General features: G+C 33.6%; 1 protein-coding gene across 1 annotated transcript; it reads right to left on the bottom strand.

Moving 5' to 3' along the window:
- Positions 1-6,065: 6,065 nt before the first annotated feature.
- Positions 6,066-12,784, bottom strand: LOC110665208 (kinesin-like protein KIN-12F). The gene is made up of 17 exons (XM_021825232.2): positions 12,287-12,784; positions 12,152-12,214; positions 11,901-12,038; positions 11,270-11,353; positions 11,042-11,167; positions 10,891-10,950; positions 10,751-10,804; positions 10,539-10,631; positions 10,275-10,370; positions 9,780-9,931; positions 9,321-9,470; positions 8,973-9,102; positions 7,863-8,873; positions 7,676-7,774; positions 7,469-7,591; positions 6,636-7,376; positions 6,066-6,516 (listed from the first exon to the last, which is right to left on the bottom strand). The coding sequence occupies exons 1-17, from the start codon at positions 12,575-12,577 to the stop codon at positions 6,277-6,279; spliced, it is 3,651 nt and encodes a 1,216-aa protein (XP_021680924.2). The 5' UTR covers positions 12,578-12,784; the 3' UTR covers positions 6,066-6,276.
- Positions 12,785-13,343: the final 559 nt, after the last annotated feature.

Below are 13,343 nucleotides of genomic sequence, written 5' to 3'. Positions count from 1 at the left end.
GTGCCGTTTTCTCATCTTCCAAACCTAACTGTTTTGGGCCCATCCACTGTTTGTCCAAAACCAAGCCCAAATGATGCAAATTTTATAGAATTTTTATTTTTTTATTTTATTTTATTTTATTTTTTTTTTACCTTGGCGTTGAACGCGATGAATATCTATTTACATGAGATGGATTCAATAGGCACAAACTGTGGCAAAATTGTCTTCTATGATTATTTTAATTTTAATTTACTTTATTTACATTTGGTATATTTTATATTAAATTTTAATAATTAGTCTAATAATAATTATTAATAAATTAAATTTTACTTTATTGAAATAAAGTAATCATAGAAACTCTTTATAGAGAAGGGGCAATTACCGTCTTATTTTTCTAAAAATGAAAAAAAAAATTATTTTTATTTTCTCTTTAATTATAAACTAAGGAAAAAAAACTCGATAATTTGTATTTTAATTTCAAGAATTAACATTCTTATAATCGGGTGGATTGTTGTTGTTATTTTGATTTATTAATATTATTATGGTAATATATTTTTATTAAAAATTATGATATTGCGATTTTTATATTTATTTTCTTTTCTATTTATATACATTGCCTCCTATATGTTCATGTTGATAAATTTGAGTTAAAATCGGTTATTTGATTTAATTAAAAAAAATTAAAATTTTAATGGGTCAAGTCAAATTATATAAACTTAAGGAGAAAATTAAATTGAATTGAATCAAATTGAAACGGTTTAATTTATTTATTTAGCCTCATTTTGTGTTTTTTTTTTATATTTATTTTAAACTCATTTTGAACCTAATGTAAGATATAATAATAATTAATTAAAAAAATATTTAATTCAATTTAATTCTACTAATTTTATTTTAAAAAATTGAAACAAATTGAATATATCAAATTTCTTAAAACAAAAAACTGAAATGAACCACATTTAAAAAAAAAATTGAATTTCTAAATTAATATGATCTAATTGATTTTTTTATAATCAAATTTTACTTACCTCTAAACAAACAAAAATATATGGGGGAGTTGGTTGCCCGCAATGACCTCAAGCCGTTAGTTGCTAGGACTCTTGCATGCTCACTTCTTTAAGCTTTACTAGGGTTAGGGGTGAGCAGTTTACGGGTTAAACCGATTAACCGAACCAAACCGAACCGAAATTAGTGGTTCGGTTCAGTTAATCGGTTTAATCGATCCAGTTCGGTTAATACTTTTAAAAATTTTTGGTTATCAGTTATTTCGGTTCGGTTATCGGTTATAACCGAAGAACCCAATAAAATCGAAATCAACACAGGCCTTTATTGATTTAAGCCCAACCCTTTCACACAACCTAGCCTAGCCCATAATTACTTCTGTAACCTAAAACTAAAACTAAAATCTCTAACCTTTCTTTCCATTTGCCTACTGCCGTCTGCCGCCGCTCAACTTTTCTCCCTCCTAAAACTAAAATCCCAAGCTTCCTCTTCGTCTCTCTTCTTCCTTGCTTGTGTGTGGTGTGCATCTTCTTCAATCTTCATTCGAGGTGAGCATTCATCTCTTAAAATGATTTTCTCCTGTATCCTAATTTTTATGTTAAGCTTGAATGCCATTAATCTATTCCCCTTTTCTCAACATGACATTTACAAAATGATCATGCAGCCAAAGGATAAGGGGAATTGTGTATTCAATTTCTTACATGTTAATCAAAAATAGGTTTCGTTATCTATTTAATTTGGTGGTTTTTCGTTTAATTTTTAAGTCAAGTTGGTATTATTGGTTTTCTTTGCTAGGATTTTTGGGTAATAGTGGCTATTAGGACTCGTTCATAGGATTGGTTTTCTGAGTGCGCGTTGCTTCTTTTAGAGGTTGGACTGTTAGTTATCTTCACCAAATTGCCAGATAACCTTACATAAGTTTGTATATAAATATTGCAGCGTCTAAGTTTGCATATAAATATTGCAGCATCACCTCCAATTTTTCTTTTGTCTTTCATACTAACACATTCATAACTGCAACACTAAAAAATGAATTTGATTAACTCATGTTTTTTTTTTTCTTGCACTGTCTGCTATGATAAAGATTGTTTGTTGAGTTTGCATTTTTATCTGTTGATTTATTTTTCATCATATGTTGCTTAACTATTGAGCTCTATTTTTGCTTCTCAAAGGGGAAAAAAAGTGGAAAGAAAAATAAAAAAGATGATTTTTATCTAGGAGTTCATAATTATAAATATATTATTATTTTGAAAAGTATTTTATTTTAGAAAAATAAAACTATCCTCAATATATTTTTTTTTTTCTTCTAAGAGACGAGTGTAGTGGGCTTTTTTCAATTTCAGGTCCTTGGGTGTGATTATAGTGGGCTCTCAGGGGTGGGGATATGTGTTTCGAAAACTTAAAAATCGCATTGAGGTTTCAAAAAACAACACTGGGCATTGGTTGAAGGAATGGATGGGTTCTCAAGGGCTTAATTTTATTTTATGGACTTCTCAATCTCATAACTCAAAGTTAACTTCTGCAGCTTGCTATGATGAGTGTCTAACTACTAACTGTCTCTTGCTTATTATAGCTGAATGTTATAATTAACTGATTATTCCTCAATTTGGTCACTTTCTTGCATTTAATGCTTTTGACAGAAGCAATGTTTATAAAAAGTTGCTTATTTTGGGGTAAAAGCTGGCTATGAATCAAATTTTGTTCTTTATGAAAACCTAAATTCTTAATACTTATTAAAAGAAATTATAAATCAGCCATTGATATATATGAAATTTATTAATAAATTACATATACTAATAATTTATATTATTAATGTGAATTGAAATTGCTCTTTCTATGGTAGCTTGTGCTCCACAATAATATTGATTAGAGTTCTAATGTTAATTATTTGTGTACTCTTGTAGCAGCTGAACATGGATTCTAGTTCTAGCGGGCAAAATGATCCAACAAATACAACTGATTCCAATCAAAGTGAACAAGAAACTGCAACAAGTTCAAAATCAAAAGTGAAAAGAAAGCCAGTCATGCCAAGGTCTACAGTTTGGGATCACTTCACCAAGTTTAAAACTGATAATGGTGACACCAAAGGCAAGTGTAATTATTGTAATAAAGAATTTTGTTGTGATCCCAAGAGAAATGGAACCACTGCACTTAGGAATCATATGAATATTTGCAAAAAGCATCCACATGCCATTGAGACTAGGCAAGCACTATTGGATTTGCAACCAAATTCAAACAATGTAGAGGGTGAAGTAGGCACACTTACTACTTGGAAATATGATGAAAATGCAATTAGGGAGGCTCTTGTTTCCATGATTATCATTGATGAGTTGATATTTAAATTTGTAGAAGGTGAGGGATTTTGAAAATTTATGAGAGCTATATGTCCCAAGTTTAAGATTCCCTCTCGTTGGACTATTTCACGAGATTGTTATTTAGCGTATGTTGAGGAGAGGTCAAAATTGAAGTCTTATTTGAAGAGAAATTGTCAAAGGGTGAGTCTTACTACGGATACATGGACATCATTACAATGAATTAATTATATGTGTATCACTGCTCATTTCATTGATAATGATTAGAAGTTACATAAGAAAATCATTAATTTTTGTCCTATTACAAGTCATAAAGGTGATGCAATTGGTAGAGCTATTGAAACTTGTTTGCTAGAGTGGGGGCTAGAGAAGATATTCACCATTACAGTTGACAATGCTAGTTCAAATGATATAGCCAGTTCTTATTTGAAAAAAAAGCTTGCAAATTGGGGTGTCACTGTTTCTAATTCTGATTACCTTCATATGAGGTGTATGGCACACATAGTTAATTTGGTTGTCATGGATGGCTTAAAAGATGTTGGTGAGTCAGTGCTGAAAGTAAGGAATGCAGTGAGATACATTAGGAGTTCTCCAGCTAGGTTGAAAAAGTTTAAGGAGTGTGTTGAATATAAAAAAATTGATGGCAAGTCTTCTTTGTGTTTAGATGTGTCAACTAGGTGGAATTCAACTTACTTGATGTTGAATATAGCTCAAAAATATGAAAGGGCATTCGAGAGGTATGAGTCACAAGAACCTATGTTTAGGCTTGAATTGGGAGAGAATGGAGTGCCTGATTTTCATGATTGGTCTGAATGTAGGAAAATGGCTGAAATGTTATCTCATTTTTATGAGCTTACTTTGCGTATTTCTGGTTCTTGGTATATCATATCTAACATGTTTTTTGGTGAGATAAGTGACTTGGCTTTTATTTTAAATCAATGGGTGGATAGTACTACTATTGAGGTGAAAAATATGGGGGACAGAATGAAGAAAAAATTTGACAAGTACTGGGGGGATATAGATAAAATGAATAAATTGATTTATTTTGCTTAAGTTCTTGACCCTTGTGATAAATTTGAATGTATGGAGTTTCAATTTTGCCAAATGCATGGTGAAGAAAATGGTGAGCAGTTGTTCCAGAAGGTGAAGTCATCTTTGATTGACTTATTTAATGAGTATAAGAAAATGTATCAAACTGATTGTGAGCAAACAAGTGATAACACTAGCTCACAGCTCTCAAGTGGTAGTGGTAGTACAATAAATCTAAAGCCCAAATTGTACTTGAAGCATCACTACAGGAAGCAAAAGTTAGAAAAAAATGGAGGTTTAGATTCAAAAACAGAGTTGGAAGTGTATCTCAATGAGGCAATTCAAGAGGACAAGGAAGATTTTGATCTCTTAAAATGGTGGAAAATCAATTCTGAGAGATTTCCTATCCTTGGAAAAATGGCAAGAGATATATTGGCAGTCCCAGTTTTAACTGTTGCATCAGAGAATGCTTTTAGTACTGGTGGGAGAGTACTAGATCCCTTTAGGAGTTCTTTAACTCCCAGAATTGTGGAAGCTTTGATATGTGCACAAGATTGGACACGTTCCTCAAATTGTCCAATAAATATTGAGGAAGATTTAGAAGAACTTGAAAAGTTTGAAGAGGGTATGTAATAAATACATGTATTTAGATAATTTTTATCTTTTAATATTTTTATTTCAATATGGATTGATTTTTTTTCCCATTATATAATTCAATTTTTAGTACTGCCAAGTGTTGGCCTAACTCAATTAGGGGGATCAAGTTGTTCAACCCCTACCCTTAACTCTTAGATGTAAGTTTGATTGTTTAAAGTTTTACATTATTTTATGCTTTCATTAATTATTATATATCAATTGTCTTTTTTTTTATTATTTTGTTTGTGTAGGTTCCCAAAGCTATTGCCTGTTGCCTCTTCATTTGAGGATGTTTTTGGATTTGGTTGGACTGCTCAAAATCAAATTATTGGAGATTTGATGGATTTTAATAATATGTTTAATTCTGTTGTTATTTGATGGATTTTAATATGGACTGTATTTAGCTTTTATCTTGTTGGAGATTTGGTATTTTATTATTATGTTGTTTTATGGATTTTAATAATAACTGAACTGGATTATATTTAGAGTATGGTTGTGGTTATTTTAGCTTTTATTTCAATTATGTTTTGTTTTATGGTTTGGCATTTGATGCTTGGATAATTTAGTTTAGTGGTTTTATACTTTTATTTATTTTATGGTTTATTTGGCATAGTGACATTTTATTAAATTGATAGTTTATTTGATGCTACACAATTGATTTTATATGAATTGTATACCATAAAGTGTGAACAAATGCAAATATGCAATTTCCAGGTCAAGCAGGTTTGGCATTTGAAAAAAATTGAAATTTCAGTTTTTCATTAATCTAACCGACCTGAACCGATAATGATTGGTTCGGTTCGGTTCGATTTTTCTCCAATAAACTGTTCGGTTCGGTTTACAATTTATGAGATTTTCGGTTATCAGTTATTTTGGTTCAGTTCGGTTCGGTTCAGAACCGAACCGACCGAATGCTCACCCTTAACTAGGGTCATAATAATTTTTTTTTTTCAATCAAACATAAAATAATAATATTTCAAGTCTCACAAATTATTGCAAATAATAACTAGTGTATTAAATGCGATCACAGTATGGAATCTTGCTAATGATTGATTTTGAAACTGTTTAAACAAAGGATTTGTTATGGCTGCTGTGAAAATTTCTAGGATCACAAGGCAATGGAACCGTGCTATATAATATTGCAAAATGGTACAAACGTGAACTAGAGTAATAAAAAAATACAAGATCATAATACAATGAAACAATTTAAAAAAAATAATAAAATAAATAAATAATGTATTCGGTAAGTATAGCTTGGACCCAAGTAGGATCCTTTCAGCCACATATTCTCAATAATGGGGAAATGAAGTTCTTGAATGACTCAGTAATGCTCCTGATATATTGCTCCAAATTCCGCCCTCCATGCCTGATCATCATCAGTAACTGTGTTGTGGGTTATTTCAGAATCTTCCCGGTATAATGGCTGCAATGCAGATTCTGGTAATTTGCTTTCTGCTAAATACTGTTTCATGGTGATCATCTCCATCTTGTGTTTTCTTTTTAATTTCTCCATTTGCTTCTTTAATTTCTCATTGTCTTTTTGAACCTCGGTAAATTTTTCCTGCATGGATGACAAAATCAGGAAGCAGAAAAGGAAAATCAGAGAGCTCTCGAACTATCAACATTGATTTTTGCGCAAGTCTAAAGTAGAATTATCGCAATGTTAATAATTTAAGTTACCTCTGCAACTGAGGCAGCATGCTCAGCTTCTCTGAGTCTAACAAGGAGTTCTCCTGCAGCATGAACAGCTTCTGCAGTGTCTCTAAGCTGGATTTTGAGACTCTTGTTCTCCTTCTTTAAGAATTCTCTCTCCTTTTCCCTCTCCACCCTCAAGGCAGAAAGCTCCGCTGCAAGTGATTTGGCAAAGCGAGCGCCACCTTTGTTTCCTGCCTTTGCTGCTGCCCTTTTGAATTCTGCTATTCCCTCCATGATTGCACGGTGCTTTCCAACTAAATCATTATGTTTCTCTTGTAGTTCAGCATAGTGTTCAACCATTCTAGCATGGCCAAGGACAGCCCTACTAAGTGCATCATCCAACTCCTCATTACTCCTTTTTTCTGATCTCAATTCCATCTCTACCTTCTCTGTGCGCCGACGACTGGATTCAAGATCAATCCTCAGGTCATCAGTTATAGAAATCCATTCACTCTCCATTTCTGTCCATCTCTGTCTTTCCTTCTCAAGTTCTTGCCCATTACCACATTGAGCATCTATACTTTTGCGTAACTGAATGGATTGTGCTAACAAAGAAGATCTCAGTTTATCAATGGATCTGTTTGCAGAAGCATCGATAAATGATTTCAACTGGGTCCTTAAACTTTGAATTTCCAAAAGAAGTGCTTCCTTCTCCTTCACATCAAAACATGTATTCTCTTCCTGAACTTCCTTCATTTCACATTTTTCCTTTATGAGATCTGGGGGCTGCACACAATTCAATAGAAACAAATGAAAAAAAAAATTGATAATTAAATCTACAATAGGCCATGCTGCCACGAATGAAATCACTTACTAACCTCTTCATTTTTGGATTCCTCAAATAGTATTATTTGATTCTTTGAGCCCTCAAGACAAAGACCATCGCCTTCCAGATCATGATCCATGATGGAATGTTCTTTCTTGAGTTTGTATTGCTCTACCTGCAGAAATTCAGGTTGTCAATAACGTAAAATCTGAGTGAGTGGCGAGGTTACCAAATCTACTGGGGTTATAAGAATTATTACCAGGCGATTTAGCTCCTCAATTTTAGCTGCTTGATCCTTGCAGATATTTTCAAGTTCCTTCTCTCTCTTATGGGCTTCTGCCAAACCATTGCCTTCACCCTGAGAATTGAAAACAAAAAAACAAATAAATCAAATGATGCAAGCATAGAACTTATGGCACTCAGCTGAAATAAAGAGGAAAACATACATTAGCCGCCTCATCTGACAGTTTGTTAGGATTTCTTGCTTCATTGACTGCTAAAATCCATGCCTTCAGGCTATCTTGAACCTCATTAGAATTATCATTGATCTTTAGCTGACAAGATGCACATAGTAAAGAAGTGGATGGTCCAGATAATGGTGCTTCTTCCGCTAGCTTTTGAACAGAAGAATTGGTTGCATCAACTTCTGGACAGGGTTTCAGTGCCAAGTGCTCAAAGGAGAAGGCAACTGAAGATCTGTTTAATGCTGATTTCCGCTGGTGCTGGTCAATAATCTGCAAGCCTCTTTGAAGGCTAGCAGCCAAGGACTCAGTGGGGCCTGGAAACATCTTGCTTGAACGCAAAGATGAACGATTGTGCTCACTCTGCCCATGTGACTGGAACAACACATCTGACTTCGCACTCTGCGATACATTGTTCTGACTAGCTGAAAATGCTGATGAAGAAATGGCCATACTTTTCCTAGTATTTCCAATTCTAGGAGACTCGGACAACGTTGGCTCCTGGAGAACTGGAGACTGACGACATAAACTGATAGATATGCTACTTCTAACTGATGGATCAGTCGCCTTTAAGGTATTATGGGTACTTAAAAGGTCATCTTCTGACGCAATGATGTCCTCTTCATGCTTCTCCAAATTAAGTTCTTCAGTTTGAATTTCGTCTGGACCATTTACTTCTTCTTCACTCATCAAATCTGTCTCAAAACTCTCGTCTAAAGAAGAAAAGTGACTAGAGTTTCTATTGTCAGATAGATCTTTCGAGTCCTCCCCATAAGAACTTTTCAATTTATTAAGCTGATGATGTAGTTCTTTCACATCATCCTCATCAACATTCACTTCATTGTCAGAATCATTATCAATATTGGGTAACATCAAAGAGCGATTAAGGCTTACTCTCAAGTGGTTCAAGCTTTCACGTGCATTCCGCCCTTTAAAGTATCCATTTTTATTCCCAACTGAATTATGTGCATCTGATTTTGCTCTTATAAGTTCTTCCTGTGAATGGGGATGATGCTCATTTAATAATTGAATCCTTTGGTGACTTTAAGAGTGAAACTGAAAGAAGACGAAAAACTACCAAAGGAAAGGATTTACCTTTAATTGGCGAATCTGATCACTCAAGTCATTAACATCATCCTCAGATATTTCATTAATTACTGGCTCATTTTGTATGGCTTTAACTCGCTGCCCAAATCTGAGTGTCCTCAATGTCTCACAACTATGTCTGTGTCCAACAAGCACAATACTTGTGTCAGAATCACATTTTCAGTAGAATGAAAAAAAAAAAAATCTTCTCAGCTCCCTATGTCACAAATGAATCAACTGATGACAAAGAGACTAAGTAAATTAACCAAGTCATTCATATGATATAGAACAATGGTAAAACCAAGAGCAACCTCTTTAACTCTCAAAAAACAAGCAAATAGCATTCTGCAGTTTTACCTATTATCCGGAGAGATGTTGCATATAACTGTGAGTTTTGCATTGCCACCAAGAGATTCTTGTAGCAAATGTGTTAAACAAGATCCTTTATACGCTGCAACTTCAAATTTCCCAGGTTGTGCTCCTTTTGCAAGAGCATTCACCAATTTTCTGCATCAGTGGAACAAAACAACAATTACCAAAGTGCAGTAGTTAAACCTAATTATTTCTATTAGTAGTGTAGCAGCTGATTAACACTCTCATGTTATCTATCTAGTTTGTGGCTTCTAGGAAGATTACATTTAGGGATAATAACAATCATGCACAAGAGTGGAATATAACTGTGACAACAAAAATTGAACCTTATTGGGGTCACTGTGACAACAAAAATTGAACCTTATTGGGGTAATATAAATTGTTTATTTCCCATTCTGTTGTAAAATTTTTGGAAGGCATCCATTTTAGGTGATGGCATCATACCCAAGGTGTGATAGGGACTTCTTGACATTTTTTCCTTCCCTTACTAATTGTCTACCCGCATCATCATCAGGTTTACTTCTATCCAGTCCAGCAAGATCAACAAGACTGATTCTGCTAATTTTTGAACTACTGAAACATTTTGATGAGGTTCCCTGTCATACGAGTTAATGAACACATGTAAGTGACAACCAATAAAAACTACAAGAACCAAGCATATAACTACGGCAATGCTGGGATGCTACAATAAGGTTATACCAAATCCAAAATAACATCATTATAATCTGCGTAACATACTATGAAATGCATTTAGCATATGTAAGCCATTCAGCAAGAAATGACATATATGCTAAGAGAAAATCTCACTTAGTAACAAGCATATAACAACAGCAACACCTGAATTCCAAAAGAAGATAAAATTGAAAATCTTTGGTAAATTGAAAATCTTTGGTCATGATCAGCATCAATTATGCTGCAAACCAGCAGTTCAAATGATACCTTGCACCAGGACTCAATGATGAACGTAAACACAATGTGGGATCTGGAGCTCTTAGAATTTATGCTTGTTGCTCCGACTTTTCTACTTGAAAGCCCCTGGCATCATATATGCAAAATTTTTAATATATCAAAGGCAAAAGGAAAACCGCAATGACTGAGTATAGCAGAAAATTTATGTTTTCAAACAAAAAAAAATGCTGGCTGAAAAGAAGTCTCACAAGGTTCCCATAAGAATGACAATAATAAATATTGTTCCCTGCCTACCTTGATCAATATTTGAGTTACATCCTCATAGCTACTCACATACTCCTCGGTCAAATTCTCAACATGCAGTCCATTCTTAGGATCATCCCTTATCTGCAACAATTTTTATAAAAACCACTTTACAAACTAGGAAGAAAAAAGAAGGAAAAGAAAGGCAGTACAAAAGCAATTATTGAAAAAAGAAGGAAAATCTGAAGGCAAGACATATCCACCTCAAGATTTCTTTGCACGGGATCGAGCAAGTCCCCAATTTGATCATTGTATATCTGCAATTATAAATGAATTAATAAGAACACATTGAAAGACTTGCAAATGCCGATATAATTGTCATGAGTTCTTGGAACATGCAAACCTCAAGAAAAGAACATCTGCACTGATAATTTATCTGCTTCCCTTCCGAGTTCTCTTGCTCCTACATAAGATATAGGTTAGTCAAAGGGAATATAAAGATGAACATCATATCACCAGAGTTAATTTTTATAAAATTAGAGCGCAAAACATACTCTTTGAATTTCTGAGAATAGCATCTGGAAGATGCGAGGAACGATACCCTGGTGACTGTTGGGTGAGAGATCCTCAACCATTGCACTTGGTGGACCCCACATTGTGTAGGTCTTTCCACTTCCAGTCTGATGAGAATGCAAGAAATTCATTTAAATATGAATACAAACATATACCAGGAGGAAATAGATCTTTAGCTTTGCAAACAACTTATAAAGAATCATATTTACCTGTCCATATGACAAGATTGAAGTATTATAACCTGCTAACGCACTTTTGACCAAAGGGATACCAACTAACTGAAAGACGTCTTCCTGGCACACACAGTTCAACAGCTAACAAATCAGATTCCCTTTCCACAATGTAAAAGCATTCACCTATTCTAGTTCCAAGTTATGATTAAATACGAAGTATGATTCAAATTTTCTTCTTTAGCAATTTTCTCACGAGCAAAAGAGAACAAATTTGCCAAATAACACAAACTACTTGAAGATACTTCACTAGCATGCAACATGGAGCGCCCCTTCTTACGAATCCAACTAAATAAAAAATTTTTAAAAAATAAAGCCAGCATTTGTTTTCTGAGAAACTCAAACAATCTAAAGGGAAAGCACAAACAGGTTTCTGATTTCTTAGTTTTCTTCTAGCTTTTAAACAAAGAAAACCATTGGAAAAATGGAGATGACCAGATTAATCTTTATTTCCAAGGCTATTCCCTAACTAAAATCCAGACAAATATTTTAAATCATATTAATATCTTCATTTCTTTTTCTCAAGGGGTTAATTTTTATAGTAAAAAACAACCAATTTAAACGAAGTTGTGCTCAAATTAAAATAAAATACACAGAGAGAAACTTGTACCTGGTTTGAATTGGGGTCAAGAACCGAATCAAATGTAAATTTTCGATTAGCAACGGATAATGAATTGGAGGAAACCTTCCCCACTGCCACTCCATCCTCTCTTTCGTGATCATTTACAGGTCTAACTCTCACCACAACCTTTATCATGAAATTATTATAATAATAAAAAATAGCTTCAGGGAACTAAAATTAACTTCAAATAAACTAAAATCAAAATAAGAAAAAGAAAAACACAGAATCGCGAGGCAAACCTTCACAGGCGGATCCAAACTTGCTGGTGTTTCACTCTGACTGTTCAATATGGAAACATCTCTCTGCAAATTCAACAGTTTGAACAACAACTCCAGAAGTAATATTAACAAGATAACTACACTGAAGAGAAATACCTTGAGCGGTGGGTCTTGAAGGGAAGAAGCATCAGATCTGGCAGCGTCATTGTGCGAGGTAAAGGACTTGGAGAGCGATATTTTGGGGATGGAAGGTGAGAGCGCAGGATCTTTGAATTGAACGTTTGGATCCGGCGGAGGCGTGTTTTCGGAGCTGAAAAGTTTGGGAAATTTAGGGTTGGAGGTAGACCTGCGCTTGGAGGAGATGGATCTGGGAAGCAAATTACGAATGGAAGATGTTGATATCCTTCCCACGAAACGATTCTCGCTACTTTCTGTAGTTGATTTCATGGTTTCTTTTGCTTGTTGGTTCCTTTTCTTTGTCTTCTGTTCAAGAGTAAAAGGCGAGAGACTACGAGTGCGTACGATAGAGAGAAAGAGAGACAGAAAGAGAGTTTCAAATGGTGGGCAGAGAGGGAAGAGGCGAGGAACGTTTTGTTGAGAGGGTGAACTGATGACCGTTGGGAAAAGAGATCCTTGTTTAAAATTACAACTTTGTTGAAATGACAATAGTGCCACTAATCGTGTCCATAAATCAATTATATATAAGATGATGATGATGATGATTAGGAGCTTATTTAAAAAAAAAGTTAAAATAATCTGATAAAAATTATTTAATTAATATTTCAATATTCAAATGTTAATTGAATGGTCATTGGTTTAGAATTTAATTTTTAAGGATTTCAAAATTTGATATTATTCAATGTATAAATTGAGAATTACTAATATTAATTATTCGAGAAATTCAAGCATAATTTCCCACTATTACTCATCATTGCCATTTTAATTACAAAAATAAGATCTTATAGTAAAATTCAAAGAAAATAGCCATTGCATAAATACAAATAGCAACCAATAATTTTATGGTTTATCAAAACAATTTTTTATTTTGAAAAAATAAAATAATTTTTTTATTGGCCAATGTTAAAGATTAAATCCTTAAAAATTAAGATTTTTAGACTTAGAATTTTTTAATTAAAAAAAATACATTTGAAAGTCACATTCTTCAATTCTGTGCTATTAAGCATACAAATTTTTAGTTAAGGAATAATAAGAA

Source organism: Hevea brasiliensis, chromosome 4 (genome assembly GCF_030052815.1).
Source record: "Hevea brasiliensis isolate MT/VB/25A 57/8 chromosome 4, ASM3005281v1, whole genome shotgun sequence".
In the NCBI taxonomy this organism is placed as follows: domain Eukaryota; kingdom Viridiplantae; phylum Streptophyta; class Magnoliopsida; order Malpighiales; family Euphorbiaceae; genus Hevea; species Hevea brasiliensis.
The sequence above is the reverse complement of the archived record's forward strand: the minus strand, read 5'-3'. Positions and strand labels throughout refer to the sequence as shown.